At 37.9% G+C, this 21733-nt stretch overlaps 1 protein-coding gene across 4 annotated transcripts in view; it reads left to right on the top strand.

Moving 5' to 3' along the window:
- RMDN2 (regulator of microtubule dynamics 2) overlaps window positions 1–21398 on the top strand; it is a 40279-nt gene extending 18881 nt beyond the window's left edge. For 2 of the 4 annotated variants that reach the window (XM_015857793.3, XM_015857792.2), the window contains exons 6-11: window positions 614–689; window positions 2289–2366; window positions 8821–8919; window positions 10556–10609; window positions 10700–10780; window positions 20301–21398. In XM_015857793.3, coding sequence (XP_015713279.1) covers window positions 614–689; window positions 2289–2366; window positions 8821–8919; window positions 10556–10609; window positions 10700–10780; window positions 20301–20354 — 442 coding nt within the window. In that variant the 3' untranslated portion in view covers window positions 20355–21398. Of the gene's footprint in view, window positions 1–613; window positions 690–2288; window positions 2367–8820; window positions 8924–10555; window positions 10610–10699; window positions 10781–20300 lie in introns of those variants that run through there. The other 2 variants (XR_014944696.1, XM_085543246.1) reach the window with 2 other exon arrangements.
- The last annotated feature ends 335 nt before the right edge of the window (window positions 21399–21733 follow it).

A 21733-nucleotide genomic window follows, 5' to 3' on the forward strand; every position in this document is an offset into this window, starting at 1 on the left:
AATAGGTCTAAGGAAGGTTGGACTGATATATGCAGGAAAGCTGCCTTATGAACAGTGGTTTCTGTTGCTGTTGAAGTAATGAGGACAAAGGAATGGAAATGCAAAATGAGCACATATGTTTATTCTATAATTGTAAAGGTGTTAAAAGAATACTGGAAGTGCAGGAACACACAGAGATGCTTGCAAAATACAACTGCTGTTTCTGAGGTTTGCTGCTCCCTATGAGCACACCGAGGGGATTTGCCTTTGCAGGAGCACCACAGTACAGAGTGCAGCAGGTTGGGCTGAGCTGCTTGGTAGGGTTGGGGCCGTTGGGGAAGCACTGAGCTGTGAGCTGAGTGGTAGAAACGTTGGAGGAAAAAAACTCCCTGCTTTTTCACTTTATCAACAGCGTCACTTAAACTTCTTGTTTCCATTTATTGCTTTGTTTTGTACTGTTTTGTTGTCTGCTCCTGAATCTGTACAGCTCATGCTGAACTTTTCTCCAGCTGTCCAAATGGAAGAAAACCGCTGTTTAGTCTGTGAATTAGGTATTGAAATATTTTGTAATTTGATCAAAGGTTTATTTAAATCACCAAAAGTATGTGTGTGTGTTCTTCTTTTCCCCTCTCAGGTTTGCAATTATGTGTGGCTATATGTCTCAGTTTGACAGTGTACAAAACAAAATCAGGAATGGTTATCTCTTTAAGGTATGTTTTGTAGGCTTTTTTTTTTTTTTTAAAAGCTATTCCTTCAAATTATTTCCCTGCATAGTGTCAAAGACAGATTTTTTGAGCTCAGTAATTCAGCCTCACGGTTTACCTTGGTGCTGATGTTAAAGCAAAGCTATTTTTGTGTGTGCAAATGATATGCTTTTGAAAAATAAAGATTGAGATAAAGGTTCTGGAGCAGCATCAAGATTTCTGTTTCATTTTGTAGTCGAAGGACTAACAATTCTGTTTAGATAATAATAAAAAAAAAAGATAAGAAAGGTGAGCTGATGAATTAACACTGTTGAGCAGTCGTGCTTCACACTACCTGTAATTAGTAATGTTGGTTTTAACATTGTCCTCTCAAAGGTAACTGTATTCCAGAGTTGGCAGTTCTGTTACATGTGTTCCTCCCCACTCATCCTCAGCACTGCTGTGGCTCTGTGCTCCCACTGCTGTCCAACCCAGTGTCCCTTTGTGGATACTAGCGGGAGGCAGCAGGCATCTTCCCCTTCCCAGAGAATACCTGGGGCAGGTCCCTGTCACATCCCACACATGGCAGAGAGTGTTGCAGGGCTTTCTTGTGAATGAGCGCTGAATCCATCTGGGTTGTGCCAAGTGAGCTAAGCCCTGACTGAGCAACAGGCTGGGTCAGAAGGGGAAGGTGACAATAGAGGAGTGCAGTGGTTGGTTAAGGATGGAGGTTTAAGAGACCACATAGCATTAGTAGCCCTTTCAGTGAGGTCTTCCTCTTCAGGGGTAGTTTCTGAAACCCACAAGAGTCATTTGGAAAAGTGAGGGCTTTGAGGAAAATAATAGCACAAAAATAAAGCTCCTCCCTGATTGCTTTGTGGGTAAAATGATAGAATAATAGACTATATCGATATAGTTTAGAAATCCTAGTCACTGGTTTAGTTAAAAGAACAGTGGTGTCTGGGAGAAAACAATAAAGCCTGTATGTATTTATTTTGAGAGGCAAGCAGCACTTAGGGGCAAAATAACGTGTTTTCTATTTATTTTTTTAGTTCATGTCGAGCAATTAGAGCTTTCTTCATTGAATTAAAGAGAGAAATAAATACATCAGAATCAAAGGAATCGCCAGATTAGAAACTTTCTAGCTTCTACTGTTTCACTGCAACACAACCATTTTGTTTCTGAAGTTTATGTACAATAACACTTCATTGTGTCATTTCATTGGGGCAGTCATATTCCAGGGTAATAGAGACTTTAGCGGTGGGCACTGACATGTCTGAGCTGTTAAAAAGAGTGGTTGCTTTCCCACTGATTTGGTGTGAGTCAGTTTAATGATTGCTGTATCTAAAAATGTAGTGGAAGTTGTTGCCTTTTTAAGACAAAAGTTCTTGAGCCCTTTGAGATTTTGAGCTGCTTATTCGTGGTCTTGTTGTATTGTGTGCAGAGTTGTTAAATAACATTGATTGTCATTTTCCTTTGTAGGAAAGGGGTTCAATCATTAATATTTTTAGGACAATAAAAAATAATTACAACAGATAAGAATTTCTGATTTTTCTTAATATGATTTGCAGTAAGCTTCTTAGAATGTCATGTCTGAAGTGACACTGGTTATGTTCTTTCCAATAGGAGCATCTGGATAAAGCAATTGAACTTAAGCCTCAAGATCCTCTTTTATATTACCTGAATGGAAGATGGTGCTATTCAGTAAGTTTTTTGGTTTTTTAAAATCTAATATTTATTGTATTGAAAAATTAAAATGCATTTAAAGTAAAGTAATGGGACTTAAAACAAAATAGATGTTTCTTGAAGAAGATATTTTGAGCGAAATGAAGCAGGGCACATATATTCACTGAATTAACTTCCACATGTAATGTTCCTGGGCTGTCATAATGGCTTGGGAAGTTCCCTGAGAATGTCACAACAAAGATTCAGATATAATATCTGTAATTCACCAAAACGTTTTGCAAGAATACGATTTTTGCTATGCCAATACAACAGCTTGTAAAAATTGTGTTAATTATGTCGTTTTAATTACTCATATGGAAAAAAAAAAAAAAAAAAAAAAAGAATTCACTGGTTTACCAGTTTCGTTGTTGATCATCTTTATATATTTTTATTTATATATATATTTATTTAGCATATGCTTGTGCTTATAGTAAAGAGTTGCTTTATTCTTAGAGCCACCTGTTTTGTGGCTCACCTTCTGTGCTGTGAGGAATATTAGAATCGTAGTGTTGCTCCGGTTGGAAAAGACCTTAAAGATCATCAAGTCCAGCTACAACGTAGATCTTGCAAACTGTAGGATGTAAAAGACCATTGAGAGACCTCTCAAGAGTCTTCTTTAGCACTTGTTACTGTGTAGTGCCTGCAAACTGGAAGGATGGAGTTGCTGTGAACTGCAGCCACTGTCTTTATCTACAGCAAGGCTTAATGCAAGGTAATCTTTCAGAAGTACTTTCAGATCATATACATAAGTTTCAAAAAAGTCATAGCATCTAGTTGTTTTTTTTCCTCACTTGTTCAAAATAAAGAATGACAGCAACTTTTTAAAATAGCTTTTCATTTTGCTTTTCATCACAATTGTTCTTGAATGTCAGCACTGGCCATGAAAAAGCGAATTGCTAAAGATTGCCCCATAGCATGCTTTCTGTCACAGAATCACACAGAATCACAGAATGACCCGGGTTGGAAGGGACCTCAAGGATCATGTAGTTCCAACCCCCCTGCCTAGCAGGGCCACCAAACATATGCCTGTCCTTCTGCCTTTGAAGAGTCTCTCTCTTGTCAGTCATTCCTTAAGCATTTTTATACCATGCTATGGCCAACAACTGACTGTAGCTCCCATTAATGTCAAACACTCCCAGATGTTTCTCATGGCTTATTTCTCACTTGAGCTATTGCTTTTGGAAGCTTTAAGTGTGATTTAAATATACCTCATTTCGTTTATAGTGTGCTGGGTTTTTTAAAGTGGCAATTACCACTTACTGGCTGATGCATGTGGTTTGTTACACTGTATCATTACAAATTAATGTTCCACACTTGTAGCATCTATGCAGTGTTCCCTTCAGGAACAATAAAGCCACAGATGAGCATTGCCTCAGGGTGTGACCTGACCTGCCTTCTGTTAAGTGAAACTATCCACCTAAGCTGATGTAGCCACTGTAATACTTAGGATTGACATATATATGTATTTTCTTTTTTAACTCTTCTGTGACTTCCTTGCTAGCTATGGCAAAATTCTAACCTGATGGACTAAGGATAGATTTATATTGCTGGGATAAGTGTGAGTATAGGACAGAGTAACATTTTGTGATAAATTCTACGGCAGTTAGCTCTTGAATACTTTCTGTAATTTGCATGATTACAGTAGCAGGATGAGACCATAGTTTGGGTTTCCACACGTGGGTCTATTAAGGATCTTCATCCTAGCTCACCCCAACTAGAACTTGCTGAAATCCATATTATGTAGGTCACTCTGAAAGTAGTGCTTCTTGTTTGTTTCTATGGAAACTACATCGGCTACAAAGAACACAAGAACACTGCTTAGATCTTTTAAATATCTGCTTGAGTAGATGAATGTTATTTAAAGGAAATACAGGATTTAGAGCCCACTAAGTTATAGCTTTCTTCTTATTAAGAGAATGAAAATTACCTTTGATCTTCAGGTCAGCAAGAAGCATCTGTTGGAAGTTAACTAATCTGTGATACATGCAGTAGAGGAATTATTTTCTTTAGAGTTTTGCAAGCAGTTTTCTGATAATCCTTAATAACTCAATGTTTCATTTTACTTTATGCTAGCATTTACAGCAGATCTATCATATCTAGTTAAGATTTATGGCTACTTACTTGCCATGGCAGAACAGACACAGGGTGGTTATTATATGCTTGTGAAACTGTATTGGAGCCTCTGGTAAATACTAGTGAGGTGTTAAAAAACTGGATTTCTTGGAAGTCTGTTTTTTCAGGTTAGATGCAATGCGTTGGATTCATGTGGTGTATCCCAGTGTAATCTGTTTGGGTTACGTTGGGGAACAAACTGATTAAGTTCATCTGTATGAGTGCTCTGTGAGTATGCTCCTCTTACAGGAAAGTGAAGGCCCAGGGAATTGAAGTTGGGTAAATGACTAGATGCCTGTACAAGCTGTAGTGGATCCTCAGCTGGTGAGAAGGAGAATGTTTGTGTTGGAAGCCAGTATTTTAAAACTGCTGTTTAGTTATTTAATTTCTTCCAGAAATAATAACATTGTACAATTATTTCATGCAATTTCATATTAATATATCGTCATTAAAAAAAATAAAAAGTCCTCTGGGGATATTTTAGTAGATGCCATCAATATTTTATTGAAGCCGGATCAATGGGATTGTTTTCCTTTGTGGAGGACAACTGTGTGATTTGTCATCAGTGAGCTGTTACCATTTAACATTGGAGGAGGAAATTATTTAAGGTCGTGGGTCAGTCCTGGGTGAATTTTCAATCCAGAAGTATTAGTTTTATTGGTGCCAACATTCTGGAGTTTGTTAAGAGATGTGAAAGGAAAGGATTTGCTTCTCAGAACCAAGGAGGAGGCAAAAAAACAACAAAAAAAATGAGCTTCAGTCAGTAAGTGCTTTAGTTCCTATGTGAGTTTTGCTGAATCTATTCTACGGAGGAGAAAGACGTTAAGGAATTCCTTTACAGAGTATTTAGGAGAGAACCACATTTTCTGCCTTAATCTTCAGTGGAATTAGAGGTCTGCTCAGAAAGTGCAGCTTTACAGTCAGCTGTAGTTTAACTCCATGGGCGGCTCCCTTCTCAGTATTAGTAGAGATTTGGGTAGAATAAGCAGATGAGTTGTTCTTTTGACACATCTATAAGAGAGGTCTTTCAAAATGGTCACCTCTCTAAGCTTTGGAACATGAGAATGGCCTTCCTTCTTTGCCAAGGACCAGGCTGTGGTGGTGACTCACACCTCCTGCCCTAGGGAAGTTCGGGAAGTGGCTGCTGGTCCCTCATGCTCCCTCTTTTTTTTCTTTTTCTTCTGTTTATGAGTGAGTAGGACTAGCTCTCCTCATGTATGGCAGCTGGGGAGCAGTATTCCTTTTCAGACTGACCCGATACATCAAAATGAAATATTCTTTGGAAACGCAGTGTTCTTGCAGTGCTTTTGTGACTTTTCAGGCTGTTGGAATGGGATTTACGTCAGGGCTCTCTTAAGCTTTGGAAATCATCTGTAGGACATTTCCTTCTTTAATTTGTTTTATTGTTGTTTTACTAGTAATTACTTGCTGCAGTAGCTGTTTTTCTTATTACTTTCTTCTGTCTATTACCAGTCTTGTGACACGTATTAAGTAAAGCTGAAATTGATGATAGTTATGATCTCACTCCTTACAGTCTCTTTGTACTTCATTTTCTGTGGACCTTGAGATATGCACTGCACTAAATGGAATAACTTTGACTGTAGATGTTAAATTTTCACCGCACTAGGGCTTGTTCCGCCGGGGTATCTGTTGCCTGCGCTTGCTTACGCAAAGAGAATACTTAATAAAGTTAGTCAATGTACTAAGAATGATGTTTCCATTTCACTGAACATGGCATGAAGATTTACTTTAATAAAGTTATTTCAAATTAGAAACTGTGCTTTTTTTTTTTTTCTTTTCTTTCTTTTTTTTTTTTGTCTAGAGAAAGAGTAGTATTTCCTGTTCATAGTTATTACACCATGACACAATTCTGTGTCTTGCATAAAACAGCTCTTTAACCACCGCAGTCACATGGGGGTACAGACTGACTTGGGTGGGATGTGGTTAAGGTCTCCTGATGGGATTCATCCACTTATCTTTAACAATCCACAAGACATGATTATCTATACTCCTTCTGTAGGTGAAGGAAAGAATGAAGGGAAAGAGGGGACTGTTCATCCAGGAATACTGTAGTTGATGTAAGACCAGATGCCTAATAGAGCTGCTGCTATTGACTGCGCGTGGAGCATGGACAGCAGGTGTAAACCAGACAGTTCATTCATAGATGGCTATACCTAGCTGTAATGAGTTTATCAAGCCTGCAGCCTACAAATCAGGATAATCCAAGCATTATAGAACAATCAGTCTATCCATTTAATAGTCAGAAAGGATAACTTTGACTCCAGTGTGCATGGAATATAAAACACTGTTGTGCACATGTGCATTGTGCTTTTCAAGATTGCTTTAGGTTGGTGGAGTTTATTATATAAAAATGGCCAAGTGTATGTTTTTTTTTTAGAAGTTTGAATAGTGCAAAGCAGCACCCAGGCCAGACAAAATAATGACTAAAACCTCAGTAGATTGGTTCTGATGAAATCTTCTAAGAAAATAAAACAACTGCCAGGAAGGACTTGTGTTTTCAATATGCAATTATAAATCCACATGTAAAAACAGCAGTTTTGTTCCCTGGTTATTGCATAACAGCAGACACGTGTGTGGTAGTTGTATCTGTGTGTTGTATATATACCTCCAGGGTGTTGGGTAGTCTTGCAGAGAGCAACACGAGCATCATTTGCTTTATTGTTTTCCACTTATCAGCCCTCTGTAAGCTCAATCCTTGATAAGAAGAACCTAGACATATAGAAAAAGCCCTTCCTCCTCCAAGAGAATAAAAAACTCTGCAACAGAAGAAAAAATATGTATTTGCAAGAAATCATATTACTGCTTCTCACAGAATATGATTTAGAAACTAGAGAGCTGCCAGGAAAGTGTAGTGTAGGAAAGAATTATACACATAGCTACAACGTGAAGTTTTAACCAGCGCGCTGCAGTTCCTAACAGTGTAAAAGTACTACAGTAAAGATGGGGGAGACATCATGTTGTGGCGGTGAATGAGAGCTCTGAGATTGCCAGAGAGCTTTTTTTATTCTTTTAGAAGATGCTTCAAGAGTGAGAGATAAGAGAAGGAGAATGAAAATAGCTTTAATTTCTTATTATTGCTTCTCTCTGAAATATTTTAGTGAGTTTGTATGAGACTTACTGATATTATTTAGCAAATAAGGTGTTGAGCCCTGTCAAACAACCAGAAAGTCTTGTTCAGGATGCCTCTGTCTTCAAGTAATGTTGCTGTTATGGAGCCTGAGAAAATGGGGCCAGACAAGAAAACATGGTCAAATGTGTTTTCCTGTTGCATGCTGGCCTGTGTCTGTATTCTTTGAAATGGTATTTTGAGGCAGTTTGCAACAAGAGATACATAGAGCTTGTTGCCCATTCAGAAGAGTAATGTTCTGATTGACTGCTTTAAATAGCTACTTCTTATGGTGCAGGTGGTTTCTTATATTTTACCGTGATTAACTGTTGTACTGGATAATTGCTGAACGCATCAGGAGAGGGACAAGGGAAAGCATCAATATCCCTGAAGGGATTGGGAAGCCAGGGAATGAGGTGGGAATAATCTGAAACTATCCAAAACAATTTCAGTTTTTACAGCAGTAGGGCAGACTCTTGCGAAGATGTGAATTGCATCTGCAGCTGAAACAGAGATGTCCACAGGTGACTTGTGTTTCACCTCCTGGTTCTCCAATGGGAAGCTCTCTTTCTTTGACTGCATGTGACCCTTCTCTGCATTGCTTCTGCATAGATCAGGCTAGGAGTTGTTAGGAAAACACAGAACCTTGTTGTTTTTGTTATTTTTAACTCAACCGTACTTTGTGATTGGAGCAATCAATTCTTTGTTTCAAATGTAGATGGGAAGGAATAAAGTTCTGACTTTATTTTACAGGCGTAGTAGATGTGGCTAAATGAGAGTGGCTTGACTTCTCTGCTTGAACAGGGTCCAGTAATTAACAGGCTTGAAGGACTAGGTCTAGCCTTAGAAAAATGGCAAGGTCTTACGATACCAAACTGTACATTAAACTTCATATTTTGGAGGACTCTCATATCCGTAATGCTGCTGTTTTGTAGTGGGTTTTTTAAGGCGCACTATTCCCACTTAGTGGAATATGATATGACTATTCTTTGAGTTGGAAAACTGACAACATTCCTTTGTGTTGTGGGTTTTTCTGTCTTGTTTGGTTTTGGGGCTTTTTTGTTGTGTTTGTTTTTTTTTTCCCCCAAAATAAGTTGCATAAGTAGTACAGCAGCACAGTGAAATATTTTCTGCAAAACAGAGGAGCAGTCCTAAAAATTTCTGATTTTTATGTATGTATTTTTTTTATTTTAGGTAGCTCAGTTGTCTTGGCTTGAAAAGAAAGTAGCTACTGCTCTTTTTGGGACTCCACCAACTTCAACAGTAGAAGAAGCACTGCAGAATTTTCTTAAGGTAGGTCTTACTCAGGGATTTTCCTTGACTGTTTACCAGCTGCTGTATGTGACTGTAGTCAGGAAGTCTACTGAGGAGATTGTATTCTGTAGCTGTAAATCCAGGGATCTACTAAATACCACAAAGCTCTACAATAAAATGTTTTTTTCTTCTCTATTTTAAAAATAGTTTGGAGATGAATTAATTGCACTTCATTTCATTCTGCAGAAATCTTTAATTACTTGTCATGTTAATAGTTACTGGATTTAAAGTGAAATAAGTACAGATTAGTGAAGTATGTATAACTATGATGATTATTTGACCACTTTTGCAAGAAGGTTAACATAGGCAAGGAAAACTTTGACACTGTGACACTTCCATTCTTCTTGTCTCAAGCTCTTCACATTTCAGTAGAAGTCTTTCTTGTTTCTGGAGGTGAAGTTGATGCCAAGGAAAGTGGACTTCACAGTGCAGTAGAAGACTGTCACATAAGTCTTTGTTCCTGGACATTCTACTTGAGTGTGCAATTATTAGAGAATACAACATGCAAAACTGAATAAATAAATAAAGCTGTCTTTCAGTGTCTTTTATAGAAATAATTTCTACTTCTAGCACTGAAAAATACAAGTTTTTCACTTAGCTGAATTCAAAGCATAAACTTTCATCATTACAGTTCCTTTCAGATAGTTTCTCAAAGGAATTGGACAAATATTTTTCTCACTGTCAAAAATGCTTATTTTCTGTGTTCTTAGTCTATTTAAAGGTTGAATGACTTTCTGAATTTTGGAGAACACAATACATTGCCATCTTCTCAGTGCTTGAGTTTTATCTGCAAGGTTAAAATCCAGAGGTGATAGAAATAATTTGAAATATTCACTTCAGGTTCAGGGCATTTTGTAGGGGGCTGCAGAGTAGCTGTGATTTTAAGTCAAATTCTTTAACAAACATTAAATTGCCTTCTAAAAGACAACTGTATATTTTTCAATTATTTGATAATATATTGTTCTAGTGACAGCAGCATTGCTCTGGTTCAAGAACTGCAGCTACAGTATGTTTCATGGATGTAATTTTTCTTTCACAAAAGCTATTTGTAGTCAGCAATCAAAGTTTTACATCCTTGACATGTTATGAAAGGAAGATGATCTTGAATTTTTAACACTACCTGAATTTTTTAGAAGATAATAATCTGAAAAGAAGGATGAACGCCCAGCTGGAAAATATGAATATGTGAAAGAGATACAGTTATCACATTGACAAATACAGTTCAGTATCCATAATTCAACATGCAAATAGGTAATAAATATTAATAATTTGGTGAGAGAAGTGTCTTTCAGCCTATTGTGGGAGTGAAGAAATCCGGTCGATGTTCTATAGAATGAGCTCGAATCTGTTCTAAGTAGTTGGTGAGAGAGGAAGCCAAGAAGTACAGAATGTGTCAGTGTATTCCATGTCAGCAACTTGTGTGCCTGGATTAGAGTTTGTTTTCTTGTTTGTTTGATTTTGAAATGCTAAACATTGTGGTGTGCTCAGTAAGGATGATTCAGTCTGTTTTAGAAACCTTATTGTGTTGTGGAAAGTGATGATATATGGACCAGATAAATCTCCGCACATGACTTTTGTATTAATGCTTTGTTCCTTGTTTTTTCTTCTCCTTTAGGCAGAAGAAATGCATCCAGGATATTCTAAATGCAACTATGTGTATTTGGCAAAGGTAACCAAGTTCTCTTAAGGATAATGATTTGTAGATTCTGATATTCTTTCAGCGGTATGATTGGAAACAAAATGTTTTTTTTCTTCTCAGTGCTATAAAGATCTTGGCCAGAAAACCAATGCACTGAAGTACTGTGAATCTGCACAGTCATTTCTCCCAGTTACTAACGAGGTGGGTACTGAGACTGATAACTTGCTCTCTTATGACCATTGTTTGCTTTAGCACCCATTACTACTCTGTCAGTAATAATATGGCATTACACTTTTTTGTCTAAACACAGGGTCTTCCTTTTTCCTCCACTGTAGGTTGGCTTATTACATTTGTTTGTATCCACTGCATATATACATATATATATATATATGTATTTGAACAATTATCAGGAAATAGCTCGAGCCAGAGGCTGTCAGAAATTAAAACGTCCTCTTTATAATTCAGTTCATTTCATTCGACTATCTTAAGCATAAGCAGTTGTGCACATCGATGTCCTGAAAGTTTGTCTCAGACCTATTTTTTCTCAATTGAAAGTACTTGGGGTTTTTGTCTCAAGTTCCTGTTCTACTCCTGCCTGAAAGTCTCTGTTTTGTGATCCCTGCAGAGGCCCCCAGGGCGCTGCCTGTTGCTAGCTGTAGCAGAGGTGGATTAACTGTTTCAAGCTTGTATTTGTCTTCAACCACATTGTGGTTACAGAGACACATTTATTTCAGTTGCATCTGATATAACGTAGTTTATTCTAAGAGATAATTAGATTCTATTTTAGGTCCGTTAGAGTATTTTAGTATGTGGGTGCAATAACTCTAGAGATATTTATGAAATTTTTACATAATCTAATTTCTCAAATGTAAGCCAAGTCATGGCAAGAAGGTTCACTCTTGCTATCTCACCTCATGTAGAAGCAAGTTCCATAATTACCGGCCTATGACTGAAACCATGTTACCATCTAGAGCATGACAAGTTCAAACTTGAGCTTTGTCAGCCTAAGGGACCCCCTTTGAGCACAGCAGATGTGGTAGGAAAGAGAGGGGTGATTCCAGTGACAAATAGGCCCTATCCCATTTAATTCTTTGAAGTTAAGGAAAAAGACCATTCAATAGCTTTGTAATTTGATTGACAACTAACGCTGTATGTGGAGCACTAACATGTTTATGTCAGAAGTTCTCACTGAGAAGAAAGAGCACTGCATGCCTCACCAGCAGCTGCTCCTGTGTGGCCTTATTTTTAGTCCAAAGTAGAGTGTGTATCAAACATAAATTAAGCAATCATTGCTTAAGTTCGGTGTTTCTTTTCAGTGTTTCTTTTAGTATGTCTTGATACAGATATGACATAATATCTTAACTCTGCTTTACTCTTTACTTATTGTTGAAATGTACCTTCAGTTTTCCTGTTTTGAAGGAACAATGGAAAGTCTCCTATACATCATCTGTGGGTTTTTTTGTACATTAACTGCTGCATGAAACATAGGACAAGTAGTATAGGCATGCAACTGAACTCAGCCTCATGCGAGGTGTGTGTGTGTGTGTATTCTGACAAGCAGAGTGGTGATGAAATTAGAATTATATTGGTTTGTAAGCTGAAGGAAAAACAGCAAGTGAGTCATAAAAATCTTTTGTCCATCTGAAGAAGATGGTAAGACAAGTCCTATTCTGTTTAGTCTAGTTCTTCTGATGGAACGGAGTTATCTGCTTTGGCACATTCACTTTTAGTGTGATTTGAGTTAGATTTAGAAATAAAGGAATACACAGCACTGGAGCAATAATGTGTAAATCTTTTTTTCTTTCCCCTAAATCAGTAAGCACAAGGTAACACCAACTTCATGCTGAAAATAATTATGATAAAATTGAGATCTTGAACACAACCTCTGCTACCTCAAGTCCGATCTGAACTAGAATATTATTAATTATTAATTTAGATTGTGGTTGTGGTGCTAAAAATTGTTAGTAGTTTTGGGGGAAATGTGTTGGAACTGAAGTGGTTCAGGGCTTAGAGCTATATGTGTGAATAGTCTTTAGTCAGGTTAGTTTAAGGGAGGAACTGAAGAAATTGAATTGACTAAGCCCTGTAGAAGATAGGATTCACGGACTAAAATAGAAAACAGCTCAGCAGCAGTTTGAGGATTTCATTCAGTTAGCCATAGCACAGGATCTCATGGTTGTCAGCAGTATAGGATGTTGTCACAGTCATGTGCAACTCATCATTCCTAAGTGATCTTAGTTTCTCATGTGGAGTTTTAAACCTTTCTTTCTTCAGGCAGGGAAATTCCTTTATTGTTTCTAAATGTTGGCTTCTGCTGAGAAACATGTATATGTATAAAGGCATAAAAACAGTTGTAGACCATGAGACAAACTTGCTGGAAAGGTGCCACGTTGAGGAAATGTGTAATATTTCATGATAACAAATCACCCTGCAGCATAACTATGAAAAAGTAATAGTAGATAATGGTTTAATTTGTTAGTTCTTCTGAGCAATCCCTGATTTCTGTTGAGTGGAAACTAGAGGTACTCAGCATCAGCAAAATGGCCCATCACTCATTTTGACCCTGAAGTCAAATTCTCAGCTGGTCTGACCCAGGGTACTTCTTTGACACTTTGTCTAGGATTCATTCCATGCAGCATTTCAAGTTAAGTGAGATGATTTTTGTCTTGAATGTTGTATCCTATCCAAATATCCCTTCTGTGAGTGTCTGTTCTACCACTTATAGAATATCGTTTTAATTCAAGGGTTAGAGGGGCTTCCAAACTGATGATTCCTATAAATCCTAGCATAAATGTGGTTCTGTTTGCTTTTTTGTTCTTTTTTTTCCCCCTATAGTCAATTTGGCACATTTTCAACCAATCACTCCATGGATTTTTTATTTTCTATTTTTACTTTTTTTCCTTTTGAAAGGGAATTCAGTAGATTTAGTGCAAATTAGGTCTGGAAAATGAAACTTGTGTTACAGTACTATATTATAGACCTTTCTCTCTATCCTCTGTACTCTAAACAGAAATCTCTGATGAATTGTGTGGTCCTTCCTTGGCCATAAATACTGTCATACTGTGGAGTGGTACTACATGACTGGAGGTGCACGGGGACATTAAATTGTCCTGCTTTTCTCTGGTTGCTGTCCAGGTGGATAACCCCAAGGTCCTGGGAAACGTTCACCCCTTCAGGAAAAGTGATCCTAATGGTTAGGGCTGCTGTGAGTTATTACCAAGTGGATAACAGCTGCTCTGTTTATCTCATTGAACTTGCAATACCCTTACTGAAACTCATTATTTGTAAAGCATTCAGAGCCGTGTTGAGTGTGGCTACATAAAGGGCTGTTGAAACCAGATGTGCCGGACTACTGTGATGGAAAAAAAATGCCTTTTTTGAATTTGGGGAGAAAATATAATTCAAATTTGAAAACATGAACCTTTGTCTTTCATTCAGAAAGATGAAATGAGTGTGTAGATGTGTGTGCTTGATCAAACACATATTGCTTTTTACCTACAGGGAATAGGGTGATTTGTCAGAGCTAGATATGTAGAAGACATCGATTTCTTTTTTTATAACAAAAATTGCTTGGCACCTTCAAGGGAGGAACTTGTAGAAAAATTATGTATAAATGTTAGAATTATGAAGTATAAAAGTAATGAAATTATTTGTTCTTATGTCTGGAAGTGAGCATGAAAGTGGGAATAAACCCTGTGTGTTTTTAGAACCAGTAAGCTTGCCACAGAGGTATTAACCTCAGCCTGGCAGAGTAAGAGGTGTAGTGGATTGCTTCACTAAAAACTCAAAGTCCTCATGTCTCCAATATTTGTTTTTTTCTTCCTGAAAATGAATCTGCAACATATCAGTTACATTACCAGAAATTCAGTTTTGGAAGAGCTGAAGATAGAAAAGCAGAAAGTGCACAGCAGCTCTATTTGCACTGAGAGTTACTGGAAAGTTGCACTTAAATGCAGGTAAAAACTTTCCTGAAGCTGAGAATGTACTTTATAAATACATCAGTGATTTAAAAAATAATAATAATAATTTAAAAAAGAATCCCTTTTTCCCAGTAATGGCAATTCAGAGTTGAAAGTAACAAGGAAGAGTTTTAGATATTACAGAAATTCTTCATTGTGACCTTTGTTGCTTAATGCCAAAGCATGGGAGGAATCGTAATGGATGACAAAGGCTGCTTTCAGCAAGAATGACATTTGAAAAGCAGGAAAAACCCATGTGGAGGAGGAGGAGGTGGAGGTAGATGGGGAAATGGGCCCATTTCAGCCAGTCACCACTGATTGACGCTGTGTAGCAGATGTTGCCATGATATTTCCAATAGAGCTCATTTGAAGCTGCTGCTGTAATCTGTACTTCTGAGTATGGATTTGGGGAGGGAGGTCTACTTCTGCCTTAGGTACAAATTATGACCTATTTGTGAAAAACTACCCATTTAAACCATGTGTCACATCACACAAATGGTTTTGTGTTTTTTTTCATGAAGTGAAGAATTTCCTTTTCTCTGCATCTTTCTGCTTTTTCCTCTGTTCCAAGATATGCCGAATGACACATACTGTTCAGTGCAAAACGCTATCATCCTCAGAGGATACTTGTTTCTTTAGATTTTTTTGTACTTCTTTTTGTGTCCAAAAGTCCATAACATTTCATGTACAAAAGAATGGAAACTTTCGTATTTGAATGCAGGACTATTGTTTTCCTACTAATGCTGTTTCTGGAGTTGAACAAGAGCTTCTTGGCAGCTACCAGCAGCCCAAAATTAGAGGCTCTTGTGAATATTCATTTTGCCAAAAATTGCACAAACTGATAAAAATATATAAATAAATTAAAAGCTATTCCTTAATTTGTGGTTCTGTTTACACTGAATATGCATGCTTCAAGCCCAGAGAACAAGCCTTTGAGAAACAATTTAAGGAGATCACACATCAGACTGTAAAATGGTGCTAAAAATGAGACAAATGTAAAAGGTCATCATAAAGAAGTAGAGACCTACTTTATTTTTAATTATTTTGCACTTTGGAGATTGCTGTCAGTGTTTCTCTTAGTGATCAGACTGATTTTCAGTCTGCATCTTTTTGAAGTTCCTGTCTAAAGGATTGTTTGCACTGTCTGCTTATTCTTTTTCCCTCTCCAAAAACAGTCCCCAAAAATACTAAGGTTTGTGTTTTGTGTTTTCTTTTAGTAATTTCACAGGTAAGGATTAAGTCTGTCCTGAGCTTATTGTATTTGTTATTAAATTGACCGCTTTATAAGACAGTATCTGTGACAAAATGCTGTGGAAGGCAGCATGGTTTTAGCAGCATTGTTAGTGCAGCAGCTGATGGACAGCCAGTTCCTCAACACATGGAGCATGTCTCCTCCTCTGGGGATGCCGGGTGAGAGCAGGAGAAGGATTCATGGAGGCGGATTCGCAGAAGCATTACAAGATGAAGAGGTGTGCAGTTTGTTTCCTGTTTTGCAAAAGTGGCCAAGGGAAGTCAAGCTTCCAGGAGTTTGAAATATATTGTCTCAGAGCCAATAGAGAGGGTGGAGGGAGAGCCTCAGCAGGCATCCTTCTGAAGGGGCTGTGTGTCCCACAGTAGTGGTACAGCAGCTGGAGAGAAAAGGGGTGAGTCTTGGAGACCAAATGCTCCATGTTGAGTGCAATAATAAAAGGAAACCAGAATTTAGGTGCAACTTGGGATTTTCGGTCACAAAAGAATCTGCTGGTGGATAAAGAGTTTACACAGCCATCAGTTACAAAATAGCGTATTTCAATTCTGAATAACTTTCCAGCAGCAATCCTAGAACTAGCTAAACTATTAATTCCCAGTCAGCTGGGTGTGAAAGGGTGTTCTTCTGTCTGCTCGAAGTATTATCGGGACATGTTGAATTATCATCAGCCTTGTATTTCAGGGCTGTGCTTACCTTGATTCGTAAAGCCTTGAGAAGTTATGGTTCATCCCCAGAGGAAGATATTAAAAATATAAAAGTATATACAGTGCTGTGACTTGGGACGCACAGCAGTCACACAGAAAGTTACAAGTGGATGGTTGCATTGGTTTATTGAAATATTTAAGGGGACAAACAGAACTATGCAGTTATGTGCTAGTTAACAGCTACTACGGTAACCTAATTTGTGAGACTCTGTCAAGAGATGGAGAATGGATAGCATATATCTTTATATGATTTATATTGTCCACAAGACCTATGACTGTCATTAACAATCCCTGTGCATGTTTGGAAGTCTTTTCTTTTACAGTCCAGGATTTCTCCTGGAGCTGTGAAGGAATGATGCAGCTGTACCCAAAGCAGAAGGGGCTCTCAGCACCTCGTAGCTGTTACCACTTATCAGAGTACAGCTCGGGACCACCCTCGCAGCCAAGCTCATTTAATATACCATGCAGCCACACTGACTTCAGTGAAACCCTACAGGATGCATGTCAGCTTGGGATTTGGCACTGTTTGCACACAGTTATGTTGTAGTTGGCTGAAGTTACCATTTTGGCTGTGGTCATGGGGATGTATCTGTTCTTTGTTGACAGTTGGGACTTTGTCAACAAGTGCACACATGTGTTGTGCCTGGGCTGAGAGCGTTCAGCCCATAAGGGAATAATTAGCTGAGATGGAAGGTAAAGTCATTATATTTCTCTCCCATGTCTAATTGCTATTTAATTTTTATATGCATATTTATAGGTGTATGTCTGTACGTATGCTTATTGGTAATTTCTTTTAGCAGAAATGAATTGTAAAAATGTGGTCTATATCCAGTTAGGCCAGCATTCCCTTTTTCCCATCAGTTATTTCTTCTGTCTTGCTCTTGTTTTCAGCTCCCTCTCTTCCCTTGTTCTGCCTCTGGCCTCCTACATCTTTTTTTTTCTGTGCGTATCCCCCATGAGTGATGAAACAGAAAAGAAAGGCAACTAAGCAGGAGTAGGGGAAATACAGTCACTGACTCTCTAACTTGTGTAGCAGTTTGCAGAACATTTGAACTTGTGTTCAACTCTGAAAATGATACGAAAAGTGTTTAATAAATGTAAACCTTGACAGTCGAAAATCAAAGTTGAAAATGGCACTGAGTTAAGCCTCGGGGTGAACAAATGGGACTGATGCAAATAAATTGCATTCCTAGTACGACTTGCACCTCTTTATCTCCCTACTGCACTCTAGAGGAAGTTCAAACCCGACTGTCTTTAAATAAAATAAAAATAAATAAATAAAACCTGTTTTTAGAAAGCTGCAGATCCAGAAATCAGTGAGGAGAAATGCTCTCCAGGTATACGACTTAGGGGTTTGTTCCAATTAACTGTAAAGTCTGGGCATTAATGGAGTTTTCATCCCTAAGATGGAGACTGGCACAAGAAACAGTCTTCTGGGATTCTCTTTTTTTCTAGTGTAACGCAACTCTTTGTCTAGAAGGACCCTATCCAAGTGTGACATAATAGTTCCCTTCACTGACTATTCTCAGCTATGTTTTTTTAATGTCATTACTGATTTTTAACATTTTTTTTTACCATTTGGGTTATTATTATTGACTGGAAGTCACTGGCTCAATTAGCACAGTCCATTAAGTAGTTTCTAACAATAATTCTTGTGTCTGATAAAGTCTTGTTTAGAACTGGCAACCCATAGGTATAAAGTTCTGCACATTTGCAGTTTCTTCTCCAGCTAGTTCTTAGAACAATTGTGGGTTTGTTTTATTCTTTTTCCTAAGGCGTGAGGAAGATGCAGGAGAGATTGCCCAATAGTTTTGGTACCTTGCAACTCACTAAAGCTCCTCCTTGCCCAATGCTGTCCTTTGCTTGTAAGGAAAGAGGCAATTATACACAGTTAATTGGAGACAGATTTATTTCTTTTAAATCATCATTCAAAGTGAGTAAATAAATCTATAAACTCACGAAATGCTGAGCGCTGTTCGGATGTGAAAAAAACTACATCTTTATTGGTTTGGGCTTAGAAAAGTGTAAAAAGAGGTGGACCAGATACAATGAAACCTTCATCTTTTTTCTTATAGTGTGGGGCAATGTTTTTACTTTGTTGTTTAATGGAGCACTGAATAATTTTCACAAGCTGACTATGGTCAGTACAGAAATGAGTGTATCTTCTCTGAATTAACCGATGTATTGGTACATCGATTTAGATTTAGAGTTTCTCAGTTTGTAATGAAAGCCGTGGGTTGGTGCTCCAGGCAGCCTGTAGTGACGTGGAGTTTAAGGGGTGCTGAATTCAGTGTGACATTTCCTTCTGTTAGAGTATTTTGGCAAGAGCTTACTGGCTTTGCAGTATGTGCCTTTTGAGGCCTCTGATAAATGATTAGGCAGATAGTTTAGCCTGTTGTTGCCAGTGGGAGCAAGGCAGTGACTCCAAGAGAAGCATCCAGCTAATGTATTAATGCCTTAATCCAGACCAGTAATATAATGTAGTTTGACATGTCTGGCATATGGTTTCTATCATCTCAATATTCTTCTCTGTTCCTCCATGACATTACGGACAACTAACCAAAATAAAGAGAAGCAGGAATTTCTTCACCCGTATAACGTATTTTAAAATGTCCTATACTTTGTTCCAACTTCTTGGTTGATTAGATAATGAAGTGATCCTGAAATTCAGTGATTACTTCACTGTCTGTCTGTAGTATTTTCTTTCAGAATTGCCTGTGGCATTATCTGGGAAAGAAGTACTGGTCTCTGTCATTAGGAATACTTACACAAATTGGGTGATGTGCATGTGCTTTTGACTTTGCATTACTAAATGCCTGTGAGTGCCATAATTGGTTGGTTGGACCAAGGCTTACCACACTGTGGGTATGAGGTGCTGACTTTTTAGAACTGTGTATTAAAACCAAAGTGCATTTTGCAAGTTTTGCGGCAGCAAGCAAAACAAATGGATGATAGTTAGGAGGCATTTCAAAAGTAAATGGAATAGTGGAGGCTTTTGTACTGGCTGTACCTCTTTTCTCATTGGTTTTATATGGAAATAGCCAAAATGTGCACCACTGGCCAGCCCTGAAAGAGTTTGTTGGGCTGGGCATGGTTTAATGCACCGCATAAACAGTACACATGAGCATCAGCCTAGAAGGAGCCATTCCCTTCTGTCCTAAGATTTGTAATACAGTATTGGCTGTGATCATAGCAGGTTACTTGCCTCTTGCTCACTGTCTGGCTCCCCTCTGCTGCGAGCCCAGTAGCATAGTAAGCATCCAGCAACCATGGTATGGAGGTTACCGAGTCTGTGGTGGTTATTATTGGTATGTATGGCTGTATGCTGAAACCACTATCTTAACTTATGCCATTTATTATATTTCCCTTCTTTTTTTGGTCTCCTTTTGTTTGTTAACTGGATAATAACTCCTTTCCAGGTATTCCAGAAGTATCCTTGGATAAACTGCACATAATTGATTTGCAAGCCTATGTAAAGTATAGGGCAAGGCAGTACTTTATGCAAGGCATACCAATAAAAGTTATGGCCTAAGCTGAAAGCTCGCTGGTGTGCTGAGAAGGCTATTTGTGGCTAATATTTAAGTGCTTTAACAGAGCTATAAAGGGAGGGCTGCCATCTGGCTCTTGTTTTCACTCCATGCTTTATTTTTGCAATCACTGATAAATTAACTTTGTATGCTGTCTTGTACGTTCTGTGGCTATTACAGTTGTGTGTTGTGTCTGTTGTTAGTAAAGAAATGGGGATAGGCACGTCTTTGCAAATCAAGGGATTTATCCTAAGTTGATGCATGGTTGTCTGTTTCTTTCAGGACAAAGAGGCCCAGAAAGACTTGGAGGATTTACTTCTCACACTGAAGCTGTGATACTGTGCACTTTTTAACTCTTCATGCTGCGATGAAAATTTTAAAGTTCACTGAAAGTGGTTGTGTATGGCAAGTGAATTCCAGCTGAGTGGGTGGGAATGGCCTTCAGGCATCTGGCAATTATGTCATGAAAATGATGCTTTCATTTTTGATTGATTATTTATAATCCAATATTGAAGATTAATTTTAGATTGCTGACACTGTGAGTTCAGTTCTCTGAACAATAAGTCCACTGCTGGCAATGGACATAATGGGGATTAGAATGCAAAATACGTAAATCTTATCTGAATGATTGATCAGCTAATTTGCGATGCCAGCATAAAACTGCATGCAGCAAAGTCGAAAGCAAAACTGTTTCCATAGTAAATTATATTTATATCAATTAATATATGTGCAGGTATGTACAAAAGGAGATCACGAATGTTTACGTTTACACATTACTGTTAAATAATTAGAATATCGCTAAAGAGAAAGCTGTTGCTTCCACAAAATACTTCTTACTTTAAACCTTCTACTGGTTTTACACAGAAATGTGAAAGCTTTATAAATTAAATATAAAAGCTGTATTTTATTTGTAACATCAGTGGGTACAATATTAAAAATCAGACTGGTGAAATTCAGTGTTTTAGATGCATCTATTACAGCTGTGATATTTAATGGCTTTATTACAAGATCTCCATCATGTTTGTGAATTCTGGATCTTTCTGTTTGAACAGCTGCCAAGTGTGGTGCTGAAAACCAAGTTTAATGTGTGACTGCCATTAACCTTGTATCATCTGCATAACATAACCTGTACATAAAAACACACACTTTGAGCATGTAGGACAACAGTGTTTTCAATTAAATGTATCAGGCAGGGAGATAATTTTGTTCACAAATGGACTGATCCAGAATTTACCCAACTGTGAAGAAAAATAAAAGACCAATTTTCATTGGCTTTCAATTCAGAGTCTTGGACTGGATGTGGGAAGTATATCTGAAAGGAGTAAGTATTTCTGTTAAAGGAAATGAAGGAAATAAAATTGAATAAGGACAACTTCACAACCCCTTGACTTCTTTGGTGTGTAAGATGACATGGGTTATCTCATAGCTAAGACAAGGAGGACTGATAAGGCACCAACACATAGAATTAATAATCAGGCAGTTAGTTTAGGACAGTGACATTGCCTTATATTGGTACCCACAAAGATCTAAACATTAGGCAAGAGTGAAGAAATATGTGTATATACATATGACCAAAGCATCTCATAGCTCATAGGGTGAGCTCTAACTTCTAACAACTGGAGGGCAATAGGTGCAGTAACCTGGAAAAAGACCATACAGAGTTGTACTGAATTTAGCCTGAATGCTTGACTCCTTATGAAGCATGGAGGTTTTAC

Source organism: Coturnix japonica, chromosome 3, assembly GCF_054131305.1.
Source record: "Coturnix japonica strain WE chromosome 3, WE-NBRP24, whole genome shotgun sequence".
Classification (NCBI taxonomy): domain Eukaryota; kingdom Metazoa; phylum Chordata; class Aves; order Galliformes; family Phasianidae; genus Coturnix; species Coturnix japonica.